At 42.8% G+C, this 21,759-nt stretch overlaps 1 protein-coding gene across 1 annotated transcript in view; it reads right to left on the reverse strand.

The window, feature by feature from the left end:
* Positions 1-215: 215 nt before the first annotated feature.
* The window catches only part of LOC117355838 (serpin B6-like), a 76,755-nt gene continuing 55,211 nt past the window's right edge, over positions 216-21,759 (reverse strand). Inside the window, exon 7 of the mRNA XM_033934906.1 lies at positions 216-6,271. Within this exon, the coding sequence (XP_033790797.1) occupies positions 5,867-6,271 (405 nt within the window). The 3' untranslated portion in view covers positions 216-5,866. The remainder of the gene's footprint in view (positions 6,272-21,759) is intronic.

Here is a 21,759-nt window from a genome sequence, read left to right on the forward strand (position 1 = left end):
AAACTATTTTGTTGACTTCTCAATATTGATGCTACCATCTTTAGTGGAATTTTTGTTAGTAATAAAGAAAATCTTTTTGTTGCTCTTACCTCTTGTCTGGTTGTTTTATGAGACTCCCCAGTTGGATGCTTGTTCATATTACCACAGAAACATAAAACCTAATATATATTCTTTTATTTTTGATTACATAAAAAGAATTGTTGACACAAGGCCACTTCATGTTAAAATCAAAGTTTTTATTAAACTAAGAACACAAAACTCATCAGACCAGTTTGAGCTATAGTCTCCATTCTAGCTAACAAATATTTACTTTATCTAATTTCTCAACTATTTGACAATGGAAGATTAGGTTTTTACCTTCGATAATCCAGAAATTGCAGAAATCCAAACACTTTTCTATGAACATGCTCCTCCCACATTAGAGAGAGAGAGAGTTAGAGCCCTCTGCAGTTCAGTCCCAAAGCCAAGCAACATACTTGAACAAATGCATGACAAGGAGGGGGGTCAGGGGAAGTTCCCCAGCAACAAACAATTTCTGAACTGTCTGCTCTGCAACACATGAAACAATAAACAGGCACCAAGGCAACACAGAAAAACAATGAGGAACAATGTAGAATTAACCTGATCTGTGCAACAAGCACCTACACAAAAAAGCCTTCGGTAATTTGCACACTCACAGAAAACTCCCCACAGGATAGGAGAATAACCGAGGCAGAAAGAAGCAGGCTATTTCAAACAACTGAGTTTACAGTACACAGAGAGATCAGGCCGCATGGAACCCTACAGGGACTAAAAGAAAGAAGATTATCAAAGGTAAAAACCTAATTTTCAATTCTGTTACATCCCTGCCAGATTCCATACTCTAAGTGGTGTACCAAAGCAACGGCAGCATCTAGGGAAGGACAGAAGATCCTGCGCGCAACACTGAGGTCCCGAAAGTGGCATCAGAGCGAGCCACCACATCCACCCATTAAAAATGGGTAAAGGAATAAAAAGAGGACCAAGTACCACCCTGCATATTTCATCTGGATGAATTGTGCAAGACTCTGCCCACAAAGCAGCAACACTTTTAGTTGAGTGGGCCTTAAGGGAGACTGGCGGCTGCTTGCCGCGAGTGATATAGGTTGCAGAAATGGCCATAAGACTCCAATGTGTAATCGAGGTCTTAGATGCTGGCCTACCACCCCAAGGTGGGGCAGTCAGGACAAAGAGATGATCAGACAGTCGAAAATCATTAGCCCTCTCCAAATAATGGAGCAAGACTCCATTGACATCCAATTAGTGCAGAATCTGATCCTTTCTATCCAAGCCTGTGGAATGAAACGCAGGCAAACAAACTTCCTAGTTGACATGGAAAGCGGAAACCACCTTCAGTAGAAAGCAAGGTACAGTTCGGAGAACTATTCCTGCGTCTGAAAAGCAGAGAAAGGGTTCCCAGCATGAAAGAGCTTGAAGCTTCGAATTACGCCGAGCAAAAACAATGGAAACCAGAAACACAGTCTTGATTGTCAGGTCCAGAAGAGTAACACCCTTTAGTGGCTCAAATGGGACTTCTGCAAGGCCCTGAAGAACGATGTAAAGATTCCACAAAGGGAAGCAAATGAAGCACCCTCTTCAAAAACTGGGTGACATCTAGAGCAGTAAGCAAATTGGAACCCCTACATGCTCTGAAGCACAAAAGGCCTGCCACCTGAACTTTAAGGGAGGCTACCACTAAACCCTTATCTAAGCCTGCCTGAAGAAAAGCCAGGACCACTGAAATGGGAGCTCACTCAGTCCTTAGCACCACTATTGGAAAGCCTTCCAAGCCTTGACATAAGAAGCCAAAGTAGAGGGTTTATTGGACTTCAAAAGCGTCGAGATGACAGATTGGAATAACTGTGTCTCATCAAGGCAGAATGCTCAAGAGCTATGCCGTAAGAGCAAAGTGCTGTGGGTTCTCTATGGGCACTGGACCCTGACTGAGAAGGTTGCGTTGAAGAGGGAGTTTGAGCTTCCTGTCCCGCTGAAGACGGATGAGATCCGCATACCATGGATGACGAGACCAGTATGGAGCAACTAGAATCACGAGGCCAAGATGCATCGTGGATGACTTAACCAGCCAGAGGCCATGGAGGGAACACAAAGGTGCTTGTGAGCTGGCCAGGGCTGAACCAAAACATCCATCCCTAAGCTTCCATGCTCAGTTCTTCGACTGAAGAAGCGCCTGACCTTTGCGTTCTCTGCTGAAGCCATCAAGTCCATATGGGGCTGCCCCCAGCGCTGTACGATCAGACGGAAATCTTTCCAAGAGAAGGACCATTCTCCCAGCTCTAAGACTTGTTGACTAAAGAAATCTGCCTGTACGTTGTCGACTCTGGCCACATGCACTGCTGAGAGAGATAGAAGATGTAACTCTGCCCAGCGAAACATCCTGCGAGCTTCCTGGCCTAAGGGAGTGCTTCTTGTGCTCTCTTGATGATTTACATACGCTCCCACTGCTTTTCCTTCCAGAATGGGCTGGAGAATGAGTAAGGCCAGCCAAATTACCCGATGCTCCAGATGACTGATTGACCAATGCCTCTGATGAGAAGCCCACTGCCTCTGAATGGAGCGGTCCTCGCAATGAGCACCCCAACCCGACAGATTGGCATACATCATAAGAGTCATCCACTCAGATCCAAAGAAGCTTGCCCTGGTGAAGAGCCTCCCCCTGAAACCACAAGTGTAGACTGCTGTGAACTGGTTCCATCCAGGGGAGTGGCATCTAAAGGGGATGATACTGTGGAGACCACTGAGAGAGGAGGGACTCTTGTAGAGGGCACATGTGCGTACTGGCCCAGGGGACCGCCTCCAAGGAGGTTGCCATGGACCCCAGCATCTGCAGATAAAGCCAGGCCATGGGAGCTGGACAGTCCAGGAGATCTCTGATCCACTGCTGAAGTTTGTCTGCGTGGCTCAGGAAGAAACACATAATCCTGCTGGGTATCAAAGAGAAGGCTCAGATACTCCAAGGTCTGCAAAGGCATCAACTAGTTTTTCATGAAGTTGACAATCTAACCCAGGCCCTGTAACAGAGATACCACCACCTCCACCACATGTTTGCACTCCTGTCGAGATGGAGCCTGGATCAACCAGTCGTCCAAGGATGGACCTGGACACCCTGTTTGTGGAGAAAAGATGCTACAACTACCATCACCTTGGTGAAAGTGCGGGGAGCTGTCACAAGCCCAAAGGGAAGAGCCGCAAACTGGAAATGCTGTTGCAGAACATGGAAATACAGAAACTTCCGATGCTCCGGAAAGATCGGAATATGTGAGATAAGCATCTGTGAGATCCAAGGACGCTAGAAACTCCCCAGGTGAGACAGCAGCAACGACTATGCATACAGTTTCCATTTGGAAATGAGGAATTCACAGGAAGCGATTGACCGACTTGAGATTCAGAATGGGTCTCCAGTCCTTTCTGTGGCATGATGCAGTATAAGGAGTATCTGCTGAAGCCCAATTCGTGTTCTGGAACAGGTTCTATTGCTCGGATGTCTTAAGAAACACTGCAAGGTAGTGCAAACCTTTGACTCCTACGACCAACCCACCGAAGAGTCTAGAAACAAGAGGCAGGCAAAAGAAGTCTATCTTGTGCCCTCCCAAATGATGTCCAGTACCCATTGATCCGAGGATATGCGAGCCCACTCCTGGTAAAACTGAGAAAGTTGGCCCCCGATATGAGGAAGCCCTGCCTGATTTTTCTGGTGTCATTGGGGCTTTTCAGGGGCAGTAGCTGCCTGGGATCCGAATGCCTGACAATGTCTGGAATTGGAATTGTAACAAGGGGGGTTATCGCTGGGAATATCTCTGGGTGGAAGAGCCTGAGGATCCATTATGAAACTGTAGGAGGGATGAAAATTACTACAGTCCCCTCCCGAAATCTGGCGAGACTTGTTCACAAGGAGAGACTTGGGGTGGTGATCAGCAACACTGGCCATGGTTATCCAGACCTTTCTCAAAAAGAAGCTGGCCCTTGAAGGGAGTCTGCTCAAAGTGGCCTTGGAGGCAGCGTCCGCAGCCAAATGATGGATCCAGAGAGTCAGGTGCTTAGTCACCGCTTAAGCCTAGACCTACTAAGAACTCAAAATGAGATCATAAAAGGCGTCCACCACATAATCCACACCGTCCATCACTAGTTGGGGACAGGCATCCATTTCCGCAGAGTATACACTGTGCAATCTTGTGTGACAGGAGGCAGCCACCGCCACCTTGATACCTGAAGAAGCCCCTTCAAAAACCTTTTTCATTATAATGTCCACTCTGCAATCCTGGGAGTCCTTAAGCACTATTCCCCCATCACTAAGGAGGGCCATGTACCGGGTAACCTGCACCCTGGCAGAATCCATCTTAGGTTGCTCAAAAAACTGCTGAAAATTAGGAGCCAGCGGATAAAATTTAGTCATAGCTTTAGAGAGCCAGAAATAGTTTTCTGGGGTATCCCATTATTCTGTAACTAGACCAAGAAGCTGTGGATAGGATGGAAAAAAGGAGGACTTAGAATGGGGGGCGACTGTGTTGACTAGTCCCGGCAAGATTATCAGCAGGATCCAAAATAGAAGCAGTGTCAGGAGACAGAAGAGGCATAATATCTTTATGGCAGCTAATGCAATCGAGTTTTGCCATAGCCAGTTGAGAGGGCTCCCAAACAGAGATCGCTGCCACTGTGCAACCAACTGGCTTAGAAGAGCCCGACATGCCTGCCGCCTGCGTCAAATGAGCTGGGTCTGATGAATATATTTTCCAGAGGAACCAAATAAATTCTGGTCAAAATTCACACCCTGGGGTTCTAACTCTCTCTCTATGGTGGGAGGAGCATATGCTCAGAAAAGTGTTTGGATTTCTGCAACTCCAGGATTGCAAGAAGGGATTGAACAACTAGAGTATGGAATCCGGAAGGGACGTAACAGAACATAGTATTACCCTGCCACAATAAGTCAATGAAATTCCTGCCTGACTTCAAGAGAATAACAGTAACATGAACATTGCCCATTTGCTTCTTAAGTTCAGATACATGAATCCTTTCTTCTTCACAAGGCTCCCAGAGACAAGCTATTTGTATTCTACTTTAGGGATGCATTACCAAAATAGAATTTGCAGACATCTTAATCACACAGTTCAAGGGCATTCCTTTTAACAAAAAAATGCTCATACTTAAGGGGTGTGGTGAACATATGCAGTCTTAAATTCAAATCAGACTTACTGTACCACTGTAAGTCCAGTTTATAAATATATATCTTTCAGAATGGATATTCTACTGCCATAGAAGCTCTTTCAATATAAAAAAGATCTAGCTGCATAGCTATTGTTGCAGGAGTGCAGGACAGACATGTTGGGATGCAGAAAACTGGATCTACAGAATACCACTGAGAACTGAAGACCTGTAATGCCACAAGAGCAAACAAGCCATGAAGCAAAGGAGGGGAAGAGAGGAAAGAAATAGTGCCTGGGGAAAGAGAGGAGAGAGATAAGTATTTGTTAAGTTGTTGATATAAACAACATTAGCTGCTTGTTCTGTATGTTGTCTCCATTTTGCCAATGGTTACCAGGGGCCCTAGAAACTAACAAACATTCTTTAAAAACCATGAGCACTACATGCTGTAGGGAAAAAGCAGCCAGGCTCTAGGAGATAGGCAGTGGGGTGACCAGTAAACCAATATCCTGAATGGAACATGTAGGAGATGGAATCGAAAATGAGTGCTGGGGGGGTAACCTGGAGGGGTCAGGAGCAGAGCACCGGAGTAGGGGGACAGATATCTTCCAGTGAAAAATTCACCAGGCTGTGAGCTAGTATACAGCATAAAAGAACAAGAGACTGACACATTAAGCTTTTTACAGGAGAGCTAAGGGGAACAGAATCTTCCACAAAAAAGGATGTTGCGTGTGTTGTTGTGGATGATGAAGAAGAGGAAAGGATGGTCAGCTTCAAATCTTGGTAACACTGGCATACACCTTAGCATCATGACTGCGGCAGTGGCAGCTGCTGCTTCAGTACCTTCTTCATTTACCTCCACAAAGGCCTTGTGGATCACCTTGGTCAGAAAAAGGTCATTATTGGGTGACATCCCAGAGAAGTCAGCCTTGCCACAGTCAAAGGCATCAGGCATTCCCATGCTGCTTAGAACAGATTTCAGATCATAGGTCTCCTGCAGCTTAAATTTCGGGAAACACACTTCCATTTCTGTACGGTGCATCATTTTTGGGCTTGTCCAATTCACAAATTTCTCGTAGGTAAGTTCTCTTTCAAGCTGAAAAGAAAGCAAGCCAAATATAAGGTCATTTATAAATTCATTTAGTCACCCCAAGGATGCATGGTTGGAAACTTCTACACCAGAATTTAAGCAATTAGGTTTTTTTCTAGAATACTAACATAACCTGGTATTGGTGCACCTATGTGGCAGAGTCCAGGCCGAGTAAACTAAATTAAACTAAAACTTAGCTTTATATACCGGGTCTTCAGCCAGAAAGGAGCTCGACTCAGTTAACAGTAACTAAAAAAATACTTTAAAAAGTAACAATCAGAAAATATTAATATGACTAGTTTCCAAAGCGTTTGACAAATAAAATATTTTTTAAAGATTTATGAAAAAGTTGAAAAGGACCAGGACCCCTTAAAATAAGAGGATGTTCGTTCCATACATGAGAAAATTTGGAAATCAAGGATTGACTGATTCCTTTCACTGAAGGAAGGGAGAGTTTTAATTGTTCGGTGCCTCTTGCTTAGGAGAATCTATAAGCATCTACTATAATAAAACCCTAGCCGCGCATGCACACTCTTACCGGCGTGTTCCCTGATCTGTATTGAGGAGTAGTGGCTCGTGGCCAGTAGGGGGTGATGTTTATGGGACGGTAATGGAATGGATATCAGAACATGATAGTGCAGTATTTTTGTTGAGTTTATCTACAAAAGTGCTTGTTTCTCGTATGATTCTGGGTAATTCTAGTTAGATACAAGCATATATGTCAGTTAAGGCCACGCCCAATAGAAGCGTACGACAAACTGGTGAATATAAATCTAAATATAAATGTAGCTAAAGCCAGAAAAACACACTATAGATTAATATAAGGGAAAGAATGGTGTTCTTTTTGTGTACTTTGCTGTTAGGCTAGATCATGGAGGAAATCATAAAGGATACATGGAATCCATTTTGGGTTCTTTGTTTTGCTATATCTGCTCTGCCTTTGGACACCATTTTGTGCCAGTGACTAGTTTCTGTCTTCTTTGTCCTCTCTGTTTTTCTTTGTTTAGTTTTTCCGCTCCCAGCATCGTGGTGTTAATTAATACCACATGTGCTTTAGACTGGTTAGGAAGATAACGTGTCCCAAACTAAGATATAACAGGAATTAAATATAGTTATGAATGAAAATTATGTATGGAATGCTTGGCCAAGCAAATATGACTGAAGTATGTGATTGTGTGACTGTGTATTGAACAAAAGAATGGGTTTTGGAAAAGCATATTGTGTATCTTTGCAACCTAAAGAAATCCTAAAACATCTGGAAATGAGTAACAGTTTCTAGTGAAGAGAGGGGGGAGACCAGCCCCTCCTCCTCCTTTTCTAGGAAGGCTTCTGTGTAATGGCTATGTAATCTGAAGGGAGAGCTTCTCGTTTCCTCTAAGGCTGACTAATTTTCAGCATGGTTCATAGGGCTGAGAACATTTCAGCATCTTTTTAACAAATAATTTATCTTAATATACTTTTGTGAAAATTATGATTTATATTCAGAAACGACTATAAGCAAACAAATGTACTTTTCTGAAACTTTTGTCTTTGTCTAATTTGAAACACCTCTTTTGTTGATTTTTATTGGTTGTCAAATGATGATGTCACTGAGCCAAAAGTATATAATAGAGGGTCATGAGATCCTGAGGTGAGCTCGTTATCAGAAGGCCAACATTTGGTAACTATAACGATCTCCCATTAGCGCAACTGTTAATGCAAGCAATTATGCTTTATTCTTTTGAATCTCATAATGGAAAAATAGAAACAATAACTCAATAAATCTTAATTATAATTTTTTTTTTTTTTTTCTTTATTTATTTGATTATTCATTACAATATCTTTGTAACAAACATGCATGAATGAACACAGAAAATACAAATGTAAATTCCCAATCGGGGATTAACATAATATGAGGAAACTATTTCAACCATGTCCTAGTCCACATTAAAACTGATAGCCAGTACAAATAAAACATCAAAGCAAATCTTTCTATCTACTATCTAGGAACAGGCAAATGGCTATTATATGTATTATACATCATCCTCCAAAAATAAACTGAATATTAGGAATTAAACTTTCAACAAAGGTTTCTCTTTAATAAAATCTTCCACCTGGGCTGGATCAAAAAACACATATTTATCATTTCCATATGATATCAGGCATTTACATGGAAATTTTAAGAAGAAAGTAGCTCCGACTGCCAAAACCTTAGGCTTTAGCTGAAGGAACTGTTTCCTCTTAAACTGGGTTTGTCTAGAGACATCTGGGAAAATTATCACCCGTTGACCACAAAACATCTCTTGCTTTTTCAGGAAATATAATTTCAAAATATCTTGTTTCTCAAGTTCTGTCTTGAAGGTCACGAGAAGAGTTGCTCGTTTCTCAATTATGTCTTTAGATGACTCCAAAAACTGTGATACATTCAAACTCTCTGGTGATACTATTCTATCCATTCCACCTTCCTCTACCTTTTCTTTGGAATCTCTTGAAATGTAATATAAATTATCGACCTCAAAGGTCTCCACTTTATTATAATGTAATATCTCCCTCAAATACATTTTCAAGAGTTCCATTGAAGAAAGGTAATGTGTGGTAGGAAAATTTAACAAACGAAGGTTTTTAACTCTAATAGCATTTTCCATTTTTTCTAATTTAGCATGTAACATCATACTATCCTTTATATTAGAAACAGCACTAGCTTGTAAATTACCTACTGCCTGATCTAACTTTTCAACCTTTACAGTTGTTTCTCCAATTTTATTATTTTGTTCTTTAATTTTCACAGTTACATCAGATGAAAATTGACATAAGTTCAAAACGGTTTTTTGTAAAGATGACTCTATTCTGTTAATACTAAGCCAAACATCATTTAGAGTGATTACTTTATCCCTGGGGAGAGCATCCGAGCTTTGCCCAGTACTCATCTGCACTGGGGTTAGTTCTTTAGCTTGCCCCAGGGACTGTCCTGAAACCTCCAGACCAGATACTGACAATGATTGAAGGGAAGAAGAAATTATTCCTTCCTTAAAAGGGGAAGGAGATTCTTCTAACCGTAAGGAATATGATGGTTGAGGAGGTGGTGTTGGTTCCCCAGAGGATAAGGAGACAGCTTGAATATTAAAAGTTTCCTGTTCCTCAACAGGAGGCAAGATAGGAACCACAAGATGGCGATCCATCGGGCCTGTTGTTGCAGCAGATGGTATTGCCTTAGCTTTCCTCTTACCCATGCTGAAGAAAAGGTAGTCCTGCTCCCTGCTCCTCTTAGGCTCCGAAGGGGCTCAAAAGGGGCAAACCCCTTTAGCCACGCCCCTTCGGCTCGCGACCCGAGGCTCGCGACCACGGGCCGCGTACCGCGGCTGCTCCGCTTTTCAAAGGCTCCCCGGAGGACCCTCTCAGCTGGCTGGATCGGGCTGCTGCGGGACTGCCTGTCCCGATGTAACAAGGTGCTAAACAGCACTGGCTACAGGCTCCCTCGCGGCTGCTCCGCTTTTCAAAGGCTCCCCGGAGGACCCTCTCAGCTGGCTGGATCGGGCTGCTGCGGGACTGCCTGTCCCGATGTAACAAGGTGCTAAACCTTGCGCTGGTGTCATTTTGCATGTTTTTTATTATTTTTCAAACCTTGAGCTTTCAAGAAGGCGTCAATGTCCCTTGCTCAGTATGTCCGTGGCCGGCAAGAGTGCGTTTTTCGCGGTGGCGGCTCCTCTTGCATCCGGCCCTGTGTCCAAAGCTTCTCCGAAGGCTGGCTCCCATGAAAATGTTATTTTTCTGTTTAATACCGCGCCGGCAGCTTCTCTCAAGAGCCGCACCAGCGTCGGAGAAGGCTTCCGATGTTGGCGGGGTTCGAGAGGAGTCGCCGTGACACCTTAAAAAACTTAAAAAAAAAAAAATTGCACGGTGCAGGCCAGACCGCGGGGCGGGAAGAGAAGCCCCAACAACAACAAAAAAGACTCCAGCAGCTTTGCCGGCTCCCCACTCACTCTGTAAGTAATTTCTTCGCGGTCTGACCCTCCCATCCCTTCCCGACGTCTGACCGGCTCACTTAGTCCTTTGCTGTCCCCCCCTTCCCTTCCCGCGGTCCCGACTCCAAACCTGCTGACTCCAGCAGCGTCTGCAGCACTCTACACATGCTGCTTTGGGGCCTTCTACTGCCCTGATTTGCTTTGCCACGTCTCTGATGATGTCATCAGGGATGTGCCAGAGTAAATCAGGGCAGCAGAAGACCCCGAAGCAGCGTGTGTAGAGTGCTGCAGACGCTGCTGGAATCGGCAGGTTTGTCGGGACTGCGGGAAGGGAAGGGGGGGCGGTAAGGGACTAAGGGAGCCGGCCAGACCGCGGGAAGGGAAAGAGGGGGTAGGGGAAACGCTGCTGCTGCACAGGGAAGTGGTGTGGGGGGAGGGAAATGTAGGGGTAGGGAATGCTGCTGCTGTGGCTGATGCACAAGGAAGTGGGGGATAGAAATGCTGCTGCTGCACAGGGAAGTAGGGTGGGGGAAATGCTGCTGCACAGGGAAATGGAGGGGGAGGGTATGCTGCTGCACAGGGAAGTGGGGGGAGAGAAATGCTGCTGCACAGGGAAATGGAGGGGGAGGGAATGCTGCTGTGGCTGCTGCACAGGAAAGTGGGGGGAGAGAAATGCTGCTGCATAGGAGGCAGGGAGAGAGACAGATAGAAAGACAGACAGACAGCGGGAGGAAGGGAGACAGAAAGAAAAGAAGAAAAAGGGGCAGAGAGAGACATAGAAAGACAGACAGACATAGGGGGCCAGGGAGAGAGACAGACAGACATATATTCTAGCACCCGTTAATGTAACGGGCTAAAATACTAGTTCCATAATAAAGGGACAAGAGGGATGAAGATACCATATAAAATTTTAAAAGCAATACATGCACATTTATAGTGAATCCTGAGATAGACCGGAAGCCAATGAAGGTTTAAAAGCATAGGAGACACATGGTCAAATTTACTTTTTCCAAAAATTAATTTTGCAGTGGTATTTTGTATCAGTTGGAGTCTTTGAAGGCAGGTTACTAACATAACCTGGTATTGGTGCGCCTATGTGGCAGAGTCCAGGCCGAGTTTTCCTGGACCAATCACACAAATAGCCTGGTCACTCTTGCAATTATAATAAATAGTTTTTTGACTTTTTAAATTAAGTACAGGCCTGAGCCTGTTACCTCACAGGATCTAGTAAGGAAAAATCTTCTCTTAGCTCAAGGATACACAGTTTTACTTAAGTAGTTCAAGAGCTGGTCCCAGTCAGACCCACTAGAACCCATAGTCCACAATTCGCAGTATAACATGGCTTACCTTGGCCAGCCAGAAATGCCACTCAGTCAATGTACCTAAGCCACCTAATCTCACCAGATGCTACTTAGTGCATATGTTTTATTTTTATGTCTATATTGTAAATTATTGTCATGTCTATATTGTAATTTATGTAAATTATGTCATCTCAGTCCTGTATCGATTATTATGGATGTACTTTGTAACCTGTTTTGGGCTCCTTTGGGAGGACGGGCTAAAAAATTGAATAAATAAATAAATAAAATATACCAAAAGTATTGCACTGTCAGCTCTTCTAACAGTCCATGTCCAATTTTTTGACTTCCCAGGGCTTTTCCTCATTCTAGGGAAGGGTTCTCTCTCTGTCTCATAAGAATCCCTCGGCTTCCCAGGGTTTTCCTCAACTCACAACTAGGGAAGGGTTATGCCGCTTTATAGAGCAATGGTCAGACCACACTTGGAATACTGTGTCCAACATTGGTCTCCCAACCTAAAGAAGGACATAAAACTGTTGGAGAGGGTGCAGAGACGAGCAACGAAGTTAATAAGAAGTATGGAGAACTTGGAATATGAGGAACGACTCAAGAAACTGGGACTGTTCTCCCTTGAGAAGAGGAGGCTGCGAGGGGACATGATCGAGAAGTTCAAAATGCTGAAAGGCATCGATAAAATAGAGCAGGAAAATAAATTATTTACATTGTCCAACGCGACACGGACAAGAGGACATGGTTTGAAGCTAAGGGGGGACAAGTCCAGGACAAATGTCAGGAAGTACTGTTTTACGCAGCGAGTGGTAGACGCCTGGAATGCTCTCCCAAAGGAGGTTATTAAGGAATCCACTGTACTGGGATTCAAAGGCAAATTAGATGCACATCTCCTTATGAGAGGCATAGAGGGATATGGGTGACTAAAACTACATCAGGTGCATACCTGACTGGGCCTCCGCGTGTGCGGATCGCCGGACTTGATGGACCATGGGTCTGATCCGGAGATGGCAGTTCTTATGTTCTAGTGGAAGTCTCTTCCTTGGGACCTCCTCTCTCAGGGACCTCGCCTCAATGATTCCAGTCTGGGGCAGAAGTATTCCTCCCTGCCTGACTGACTTAGCAGGGCTGTATCTTTCCCCTAATGAATCTCAACACTGAGCTGAAAAGCTCAGGGCATTCTGGGAAAGGTAGTTTTTCCCGATTTGTCTGACGCCTCCTGCTGCCCAATGGCATAATTACAGTCTTGAGTGAGGGAAAACCCCTTAATCCCTCACTACCTGTAATGTAGGTTCTTAAATTTATAGCAGCCATACATCTGGTGTAATTGCAGGTACCAAAATGTAACAGGGATACTGGTAACTTAGAGAATACTGTAAGTTGGAGCCTTACCTGTGCTCCTCCTCTCTGTCTTCTTGCAAATACATGCTATATGTTAGGCAGGTAGTTGCATAACAGTGCTTAAGCACTCTGTTAGAACTTACACAGTTTGGGGCTCATAATCAAAAGTGAAATACATCCAAAAATCCACTCAAGTTGGTACTTGGTTGACCTAAAAGACAGGTCTTCCAAGTGCCAATAATCGAAATGGCTTTTTGGATGTATCGAGGGACTTTTTAGGCCTCAGAATCCTGCCGTTTGCCCAGAGCTCAAAGGGACGGTTTTGGAGGAGTGGTTAGAGCAGGAAGTGAGTGGGATGTGGGCCGACATAGACTTAGTCATCCTGCAGTGATATAATCGAAGGTTTGACAAGACTTCCTGGATGCGATCTAAAATCAGGTACAAGTGCCCAAAAGCTATCAAAGGTGACCAGATAACCACTGCAGAGACAAAGTACATATCCCACACACACTCCACTCCCCACCCCCCTGTTCACTGACCCTGTTGCACCCCCATAAAGATTGGAATAAAAACGTACATACCTGCCTCCAGAACATCAGCACCTGGCATAGGAAAGCCTAGTAGAGCTGCACAGAGGTGGCTTAAGTAGTCTGGGGTAGACTAGTGAACCATAGAGAGGAGGACCCATGCCCATAAGCCACTCTAACCACTACATTCATGGTGGAAACTGTGAGCCTACCAAAAAACCCCAAAACCATACTGTACTGTCATATAGATGCCACCTGCAGCCATAAGGGCTATTAGAGTTGTAGACAGGTGGGTATAGTAGGGTTTGGGGTGTTTTGGGTGTCTCACAATGACATGCAAGGGAGTTTTGGTGAGATGTTTATGTGGCAACCTTTTTGTGAAGTTCGCAGCAGTGCCCTGTAAGGTGCCCCACTACTCTGTTGCCATGTCTGGGTGGCCAGTCCATCACTTTACTTTTTTTTCATACGTTTGGAGCTAGACCTGTTTTAAAAGAGAGACTAAATACTAAAAAGGCACCAAACTGACAAGATGACCCACTCTTACTCCACCAGTAGTCACCGACCCACTCCTACCACCCAAAGACGGAAAAGTACTTTTCAATTGTCCTACCCTGTGAAAGGCTGGAGAGATGGGCTGGGGGGGGGATCGGTGACTACTGGGGGTGGGTGTAAGGGTGGGAGAGAGGAACTGTGGTTCTCCTTGCTGGTTCAGCTGATCCTGGCAGGGGAATCCCCGAACAGCTGAGCTGACAGGACTCCACAAAACCAATTCAGCTGATTGGGATTCCCCTGCCATGATCAGCTGATTACATTACATTACATTAGGGATTTCTATTCCGCCATTACCTTGCGGTTCAAGGCGGATTACAAAAGGTTAATTTAAAAAGATAGAATTACAATGATTAGCTAGAGAGGTAAGTTGTAGATCTTAAGAGCATTTAGAGGTCGTGTTGTTATTGCTGTTTCAGGAATTTCTTGAAAAGTGTGGTTTTTATTTCTTTTCTGAACGTCCTATAGTCTGGGGTGGTCATCAGAAGGTTGGAGATCTGGTTGTCCAGTCTTGCGGCTTGAGTGGCTAGGAGGCCGTCGTGTAGTTTTGTTCTTTTTACTTCTTTGATTGGGGGGGGTATGAATGGGGAGTGCGTTTTTCTGTGTCTGGTACTGGGTGCTTGGATGAGGCGATTGTTCAGGTATGATGGGCTGTCTCCGTGTAGGGTTTTAAATAAGATGCAGTAGAATTTGAATTGGATTCTTTCTTGGATTGGGAGCCAGTGTGAGTTGATGAAGGCTTCAGTGATGTGGTCATGTTTTTTCAATGAGTAGATGAGTCTCAAAGCTGTATTTTGGATTGTTTGGAGTTGTCTTATCGTAGTTGCAGGACATGGAAGGAAGAGTATGTTACAGTAGTCCAATATACCTAGTATTAGGGATTGTACTATAAGTTGGAATTGTGTTCTTTCAAAGAATTTTCGGACTTGTCTCAGGTTTCTCATGATTGCGAATGATTTTTGAATTGTTTTATTTATTTGCGGTTGCATTGTGCAGCATCTGTCTATGGTCATGCCTAGTAGTTTTATGGTGGTTTGGATGGGATATTTGGTTGTGTTTATGTCTAGGATGGTTGTGGTTTGGATCTTGTCATTTTCTAGGAGGATGAATTTGGTTTTGTCTTGGTTGAGTTTAAGTTTGTGATTTTCCATCCAGGTTGTGACTGCTTCAAGTGTTTGGTGAAGTTTGTCTGTCATGGTAGGTTTAGAATGATCGTATGATGAGAAGCCTTTTGGACAAAGTAGTTGGGTACCACGTCTGAAAAGCTGGCTTTTTTGTGTTTTTCATGTGGACGTCTTTATATTAGAGCAGATAAGATAGACATACTATATTCTATAAGGTTGTCCGATTAAGACCTGGGCTTCAGTGTCTCCCTCTTATTTTTTAGTTTTATTTTGCTGATTTTAACTTAATTTCTTTCATCTACTTTTATAGTTTTATGTTCTGTTCATTTTACTTTTTTTATTTTATTTATAATTTTTGAAATTATACAAGTATTTACACCTTGTTCAAGAAAAACAGAGCAATAATAAACAATAAGCAATTATCATATCCCCAAAAAAGGAAAGAAAAAATTTACTCTTCCTTAGACCACTAATTAAGGCAGGAACTAAGGGGGCGAGAGACAAAAAAATAAAGGAGATTCATTAAAAAGGAAAAACAATCTTTAAAGAAAAGGCATTAAACTGAAAATAAACCACCTATCCTTCCTTATTCATACATTTATTTATTTAAAAAATTTCTACATCGCCTAAGACCTAAGCGGTTTACAAAGTAAACAAATAGTTATTTATATATACATAATCAATAAAACATTATCTACCCACTCCTCCAAAAGTTATCTAACTTACTAAAACTAGCACATGGCTAATAAGACTGCAATAAAACAGATTGTCAAAATCTGAAACATCACTACCTAGTAACAACTTCCAGTACTTCCTCTTTTTGTTACAAAATTAATGTCTAAACCAGGGGTGCCCAATAGGTTGATCGCGATAGACTCACTTTGCCTTGGCGATCTACCGGGTTGATCAGCCTTTCTCTCCCCGACGGCAGAATTGATGTCGGGGAGAGGAATGCTGGTCGGCCCTATGCAGGGAAGCAGGGAGAGCTTGGGGCGGCGGTGGTGGCTTTGGGGCCTGTTACCCGATGGCAGAGGTGGCTTTGAGGCCTGTTCCCCGATGGCAGCGGCAGTGGCTTGGGGAGGGCAGGGAGAAAGAAAGATGGCAGGCAGAAGGGAAACAAAGAAAGAAAGGGGGCATGAAGAGAGAAAAAAAGTAAGGGAGGCAGGGAGAGAGGAAGAAAAAGTTTGGGGAGGGAATGAGGTCTGGAGGAGAGGAAGCATACAGGCTGAAAGAAGGGAAGAAAGATTGGATGCACAGTCAGAAGAAGAAAGTGGAACCAGAGACTCATGAAATCACCAGACAACAAAGGTAGGAAAAATGATTTTATTTTCAATTTAGTGATCAAAATGCATCCATTTTGAGAATATCTGCTGTCTATATTTTGCATGATGGCCCCCTTTTACTAAACCGCAAAAGCGATTTTTAGTGCAGGGAGCCTATGAGCGTCGAGAGCAGTGCTTGGCATTCAGTTAAGCTCCCTGCGCTAAAAATTGCTATCGTGTTTAATAAAAAGGGAGGGGGTATATTTGTCTATTTTTGTATGGTTGTTACTGAGGTGACAGTGCAGAGTCATCTGCCTTGACGTCTTTAAAAAAAAAAAAAAAGGGAATATAAATGATAATTAACATTTTCTCTGCATACAGTATGCTTTGTGTTTTTTTTTAATTTTATTGTTGGTAGATCATTTTGACTCGGTCATTTTAAAAGTAGCTCGCAAGCCCAAAAAGTGTGAGCACCCCTGGTCTAAACGTTTTAGTTAAATCAATTCCACTGGAGATCTTCTTAAAATCTATGAAGGCCCTAAGATGACTTGGATCTATAAAGATTAATAAAGTTTAAATTAGCCACAAATAGTATTACAATCCCTCTCTGATTATCCAAGGGAAGTTGCCAAACAAGTTGATGACATCCGTTTCTATAGGAAATTACAGGAGGATCCAGTACATGAACTCAAGCAATGTATTTCTCGTTTAATTTCAGGTGCTCTAAAAGAAAAAATGATTACAACTAAAGAGGCTGCTTTTCTCCGTCCTCCATTTCATAATACACCACGGATAAGATTTTTACCGAAAATTCACAAATCATTATCTCATCCCCCTGGACGACCAATCGTATCTATGAACCACTCTGTATTAGAACCTCTGTCCAAATTCCTAGATTTATTCCTACAGAAGGAAGTTTTGAAAATAAAATCTCATGTCAAGGACAGTACGCATATGATCAACATTCTGAATACCATTCCGCATATGCACACTGAAGGGTTACTAATAACTCTAGATGTCAAGTCATTGTATACCATGATACCGACACAAGGTGCCTTAAATTTACTGCAAAAGATATTTGAAAATCAAACTTTTTGCCATCGAATTTCTCCGTCCTTTTTGATGGAACTAGCAACACTGGTTCTCACCAAGAGTTACTTCTGGTGCAACGGGGAGTTCTATTTACAGACTCACGGTATTGCCATGGGGGCATCCCTGGCCCCCGCAGTTGCTACCTTATACATGGCGCAACTGGAGGAAGAATATCTTTACACGTCTCATTGGTTTCAACACATCACAGTATGGAGACGTTATTTGGATGACGTGTTTTGCATCTGGAATTCCGACATTCATTCCTTCAATTCATTTCTCAATTGGTTAAATCTAGTGGATCCAAACATTCAGTTCTCAGCTACCACCAACCATCAAGAGATACCATTTTTGGACATGATTATTTTCAAATCCCAGGGTTCATTATTAACAACCATTTTTCGTAAACCCACTGACCGAAACAGTATGCTCCGTTACCACAGCTTTCACCCAGTACAACTCAAAAACAGTCTACCTCATAGTCAATTTCTACGTTTAAGGCGATTATGTTACTCTAAGGCTGAATATAAGATTCAAGCCCGAATACTCAAAAATCGATTCAAACAACGTGGATATCCTAGACACATAGTACAGCAGGCATATACCAGAGCAAAATATGCTCACAGATCATTACTCCTTCAATATAAACAAGATTCTGAAGAAATGAAATCAATGGTTTGTGTTCAGCAATTTTCTCACCTGGCTGTCGACATTAAGAGGATTATTCTCAAACACTGGCATATTATTCAACTCACCATGGGAGCACAATGTGACCCCCCCATTTTTGCATTTAAAAGAGCTAAAAATTTAGGGGAACTCATTGGGCTTAGTCACCATAAACATATTGATTCCTCTATTACCAACGGCCACTATATATGTGGCCACTGTCAATGGTGTGAATATGCTCTTGAGGGGGAATCTTGGTGTCACCCTCAAACAGGCCAAATATACACTGCTAAATCTAGGACCAATTGCAAAACGGATCATGTTATTTACATGATCATCTGCCCATGTCCAAAAATCTATGTTGGGCGCACTAGCAGACCCATGAACATTAGACTAAATGAACATAAATCACGTGTTAATACGGGAACCGAAACGGCCCCATTAGTTCGCCATTGGGCCCTAATGAAACATAAAATCTCGGACCTCAAGTGGCGTATTATTGACACAGTTCATGTTGGGTGGGAGGGTGGAAATCATGAGCATAGTTTAAATATTAAAGAACTTCGGTGGATGCATAATCTCAACACTATGTATCCTCATGGATTGAACCAATCTAGTGATTGGTTAACAGCGAGCATATGACTGTGATTTCAGGACAGACTGGGTTTAGTTTTCTAAGATCGATTTGGGGTGATTTCATAGGTTAAGGTTGGGTCATGTGACCGGGGTTTTTTAGTTTATTAGCCCCCTTAAATCGGGATGGTTACACTTCCGGCATTCTAATTATGGATCTAGCGTTTTGCTAGGAAAAGATTCTGCTCTGGTAAACTTAGTAGCATTTATTACAAGTTGTTTTTTATTGCTGGGGCTTTTCTACTTTCAAAGCTCTCCTTTTTAATGTATTTGATGTTGTTGTTTTTTTCAGCGTTCTCCTTCCCCGACCCTGATGAAATCGTGAAACGCGTCGGTGGGGATTGAGCTAGACCCAGAGCTAGATAAAAGCTAAGTGACTGTTATTATCATCACTTCTGCTATAAATGCTATTATACTAGGCACAAGTATCTCATAAGCAAATATAATATAAAATAAAGGAAATGAAAAGTATAAAAATAATGAAAACTATACACGTTATAAAGTTCCTATGAGGACAGCTACCATACGTTATCATAGTGTGGCAAACTGAGGAACCAGTGGTTAGTTTTCTATATATCTTCAAAAATTTGTGGCTAATTTAAACTTTATTAATCTTTATTGATTAGTCTTTGAACCTTGGTGCACTATTTTTCTGAGTTGGATCTATAAAGACATATTTAATGCCCATATATCTTATTATACATTTACAGGGGTATGCCTCTCTCAGTACCAAGAATCTTTTCCTTCTATCCCGAGTAGCTTCGGTAACATCTGGGTAAATTCAGATTTTTTGGCCATAAAATGGAAGATGAGAGTTACGAAAGAACTCTCCCATCACTGCATTTAAGTCTTGTTTGAAGATGAAAGATGGATCTCTTGAGACTGGAGTTTTGATGAAACTGGCAAAAAGTATATCTTATTAACAGTTGAATTAATGTAGGGGAAAACTTTATTACTTCTATAAGATATTTTTTAAATAATTCCAAGAGAGAAACTCCCACAGGTCTAGGAAAATTCAAGACCCGGAGATTGAGTCTTCTATTGAAGTTTTCCATTCTTTCCATTTTCTGGTGTAGAATCATGTTATCTTTAATTATAGCTATAACATTACCCTTGAGTTCCATGATTTCTTTTTTAGTTTGAACAGTGTCTAAGGCATATTCTTGCTTTAATCTTTCCAACGACTGAGTAAGAGAATCAACTTTAGTCACTATTAAAGATGTTTCCTGGGCAGATTTTCTTAATGTCCCATCCAACTTCTAGATAGAACTCCAGATATTATCTAAAGTTATTACCTCAGGGTTAGGTGAATCCAGTGAAGGTCCTTCAGCTCCTTGCTCGGTGTCCACACATCGGGTCTTGCTCCACTGCCAGGGGTTTCCTCTCCTGCAATCAACGGCATTGAGGAAGCACCAGCTCCACCACGAGTGGATGCCAGACACAGTGGAGGTATGCATCCTGGAGGAGAGAGTGAAATGTCTTGCCCCAAGAGATGCCACTCCTTCAGCGTCTCTCATCGCAGGGCTCTGCTTTCCGGGGTCTTGAGGTGGAAGTCCGACAGCAAATCTGTTAAAGGTCTGCTGCAATGGAGAGGAAGCTTGGGCATGCAGAGGTAATGCCCTCACACTCCCCTTACGTTTAGTATGGGGCATGATAAATCATGCTACTGCAGAAGAAAAACTGCAGCAGCAGAACGCTTCGATAAGCAGGACGCCATCAGAGATTCAGTCCGCCATCTTGCCCCACCCCCTGTTCATTTTACTTTAAATATTATTCTGGGCGAGTCAAAAAATTACTAACATCTTTGAATGTAGGAGTTTGACAGTTATAGAACTACAGCTTAACAGTCAATTAACCTAAAGGCCTTGAACTGTTAATCTTTAGCTGAGGCGTTTCCTATCTGCGTTTGGTGGTGGCTGAGGATCGTTGAAGGTTGCGACTGTGAGCAGAGCAGCTACTTTATCTGGGCTCAGTTCTACCCTGTGCTCTCTCTTCTTATTTTCTGCTTGTTGGCTGCACTGTGGATGCCGTTGCTTGCACCAGGTTCTGCGTTGAAGTGGTTCTCGGGGACCGCAGCTTCCCTTTCGTGCTGGCGGGACTGCGTTGTACTCGATGGCTGTACTTCCTGCTCCGGAGATTGTTGTGCACTGTTTCTTTGGCAGTCCAGGACCAAGGACAGTTGATGGAGGCTATGTTATTGGCTTGCATCGATGGAGCCTGCCTGGATGATGTGCAGCGGGTTGGTGACGGCATCGGATGACCTTTCGTGGCCTGCCTCTTCGTCCCAGTTTCTTTGCCTTCTGTTCTTGAGTCCAGATTGCAGCCGTTGATTCCTTCACCTCTGGCAGAGACAGCCCCACAGTCCACCATCACTTCTCTGTGTTAATCCTTCCTTGCGGATATGGAGCTCCATTGGATCGGATTGATGATTGGTCTTAGCAGCAGATTGAAATTTATTTTGCTCAATCTCCAATCTCTTAACTTATTTGTATATTTTAATTTTATTCTTTTTATTTCTTCTATCTTTCTTTTTTTTTTTTCCTTATTTGAATTGTACCTTTCTCTCACCATTCTTGGAATTTTGTTATATAAGCGACAAAACGTCCTGATAAGTATATCAATCCACTAAAACTGACATCAATATACTGCACCCATCAATACTGACACTCCTGTGTAACTCTGATAGTTTCTGCATTTTCCTATATAGCATTGTCTGTCTTCCAAAATAGCCTGATAAGTTAATAGTACTGTTTATCTCCAAAATAACCTGACAAGCATAGACAAACTGATATAGCTGAGACTGTTATATTCCATTGATAGTTCTGCTGATTCTTGTATAGCATTGATAACACTGTCTGAGTCCAAAATTGCTTGATAAGGTTGATAATACTACTGTTGGACTCCAAAATAACCGGACAAGCATAGACAAACTGCTATAGCTGAAACTCTTATATTCCATTGTTAATTCTACTTATTCCTATATAGCAACCTCCCTACACCTCCCAGACTCTCGCTCCTCACACCAAGTACCAAACTGCAGAACCTCCCGCTCTCC

Source organism: Geotrypetes seraphini, chromosome 2, assembly GCF_902459505.1.
Source record: "Geotrypetes seraphini chromosome 2, aGeoSer1.1, whole genome shotgun sequence".
NCBI classification, from domain to species: domain Eukaryota; kingdom Metazoa; phylum Chordata; class Amphibia; order Gymnophiona; family Dermophiidae; genus Geotrypetes; species Geotrypetes seraphini.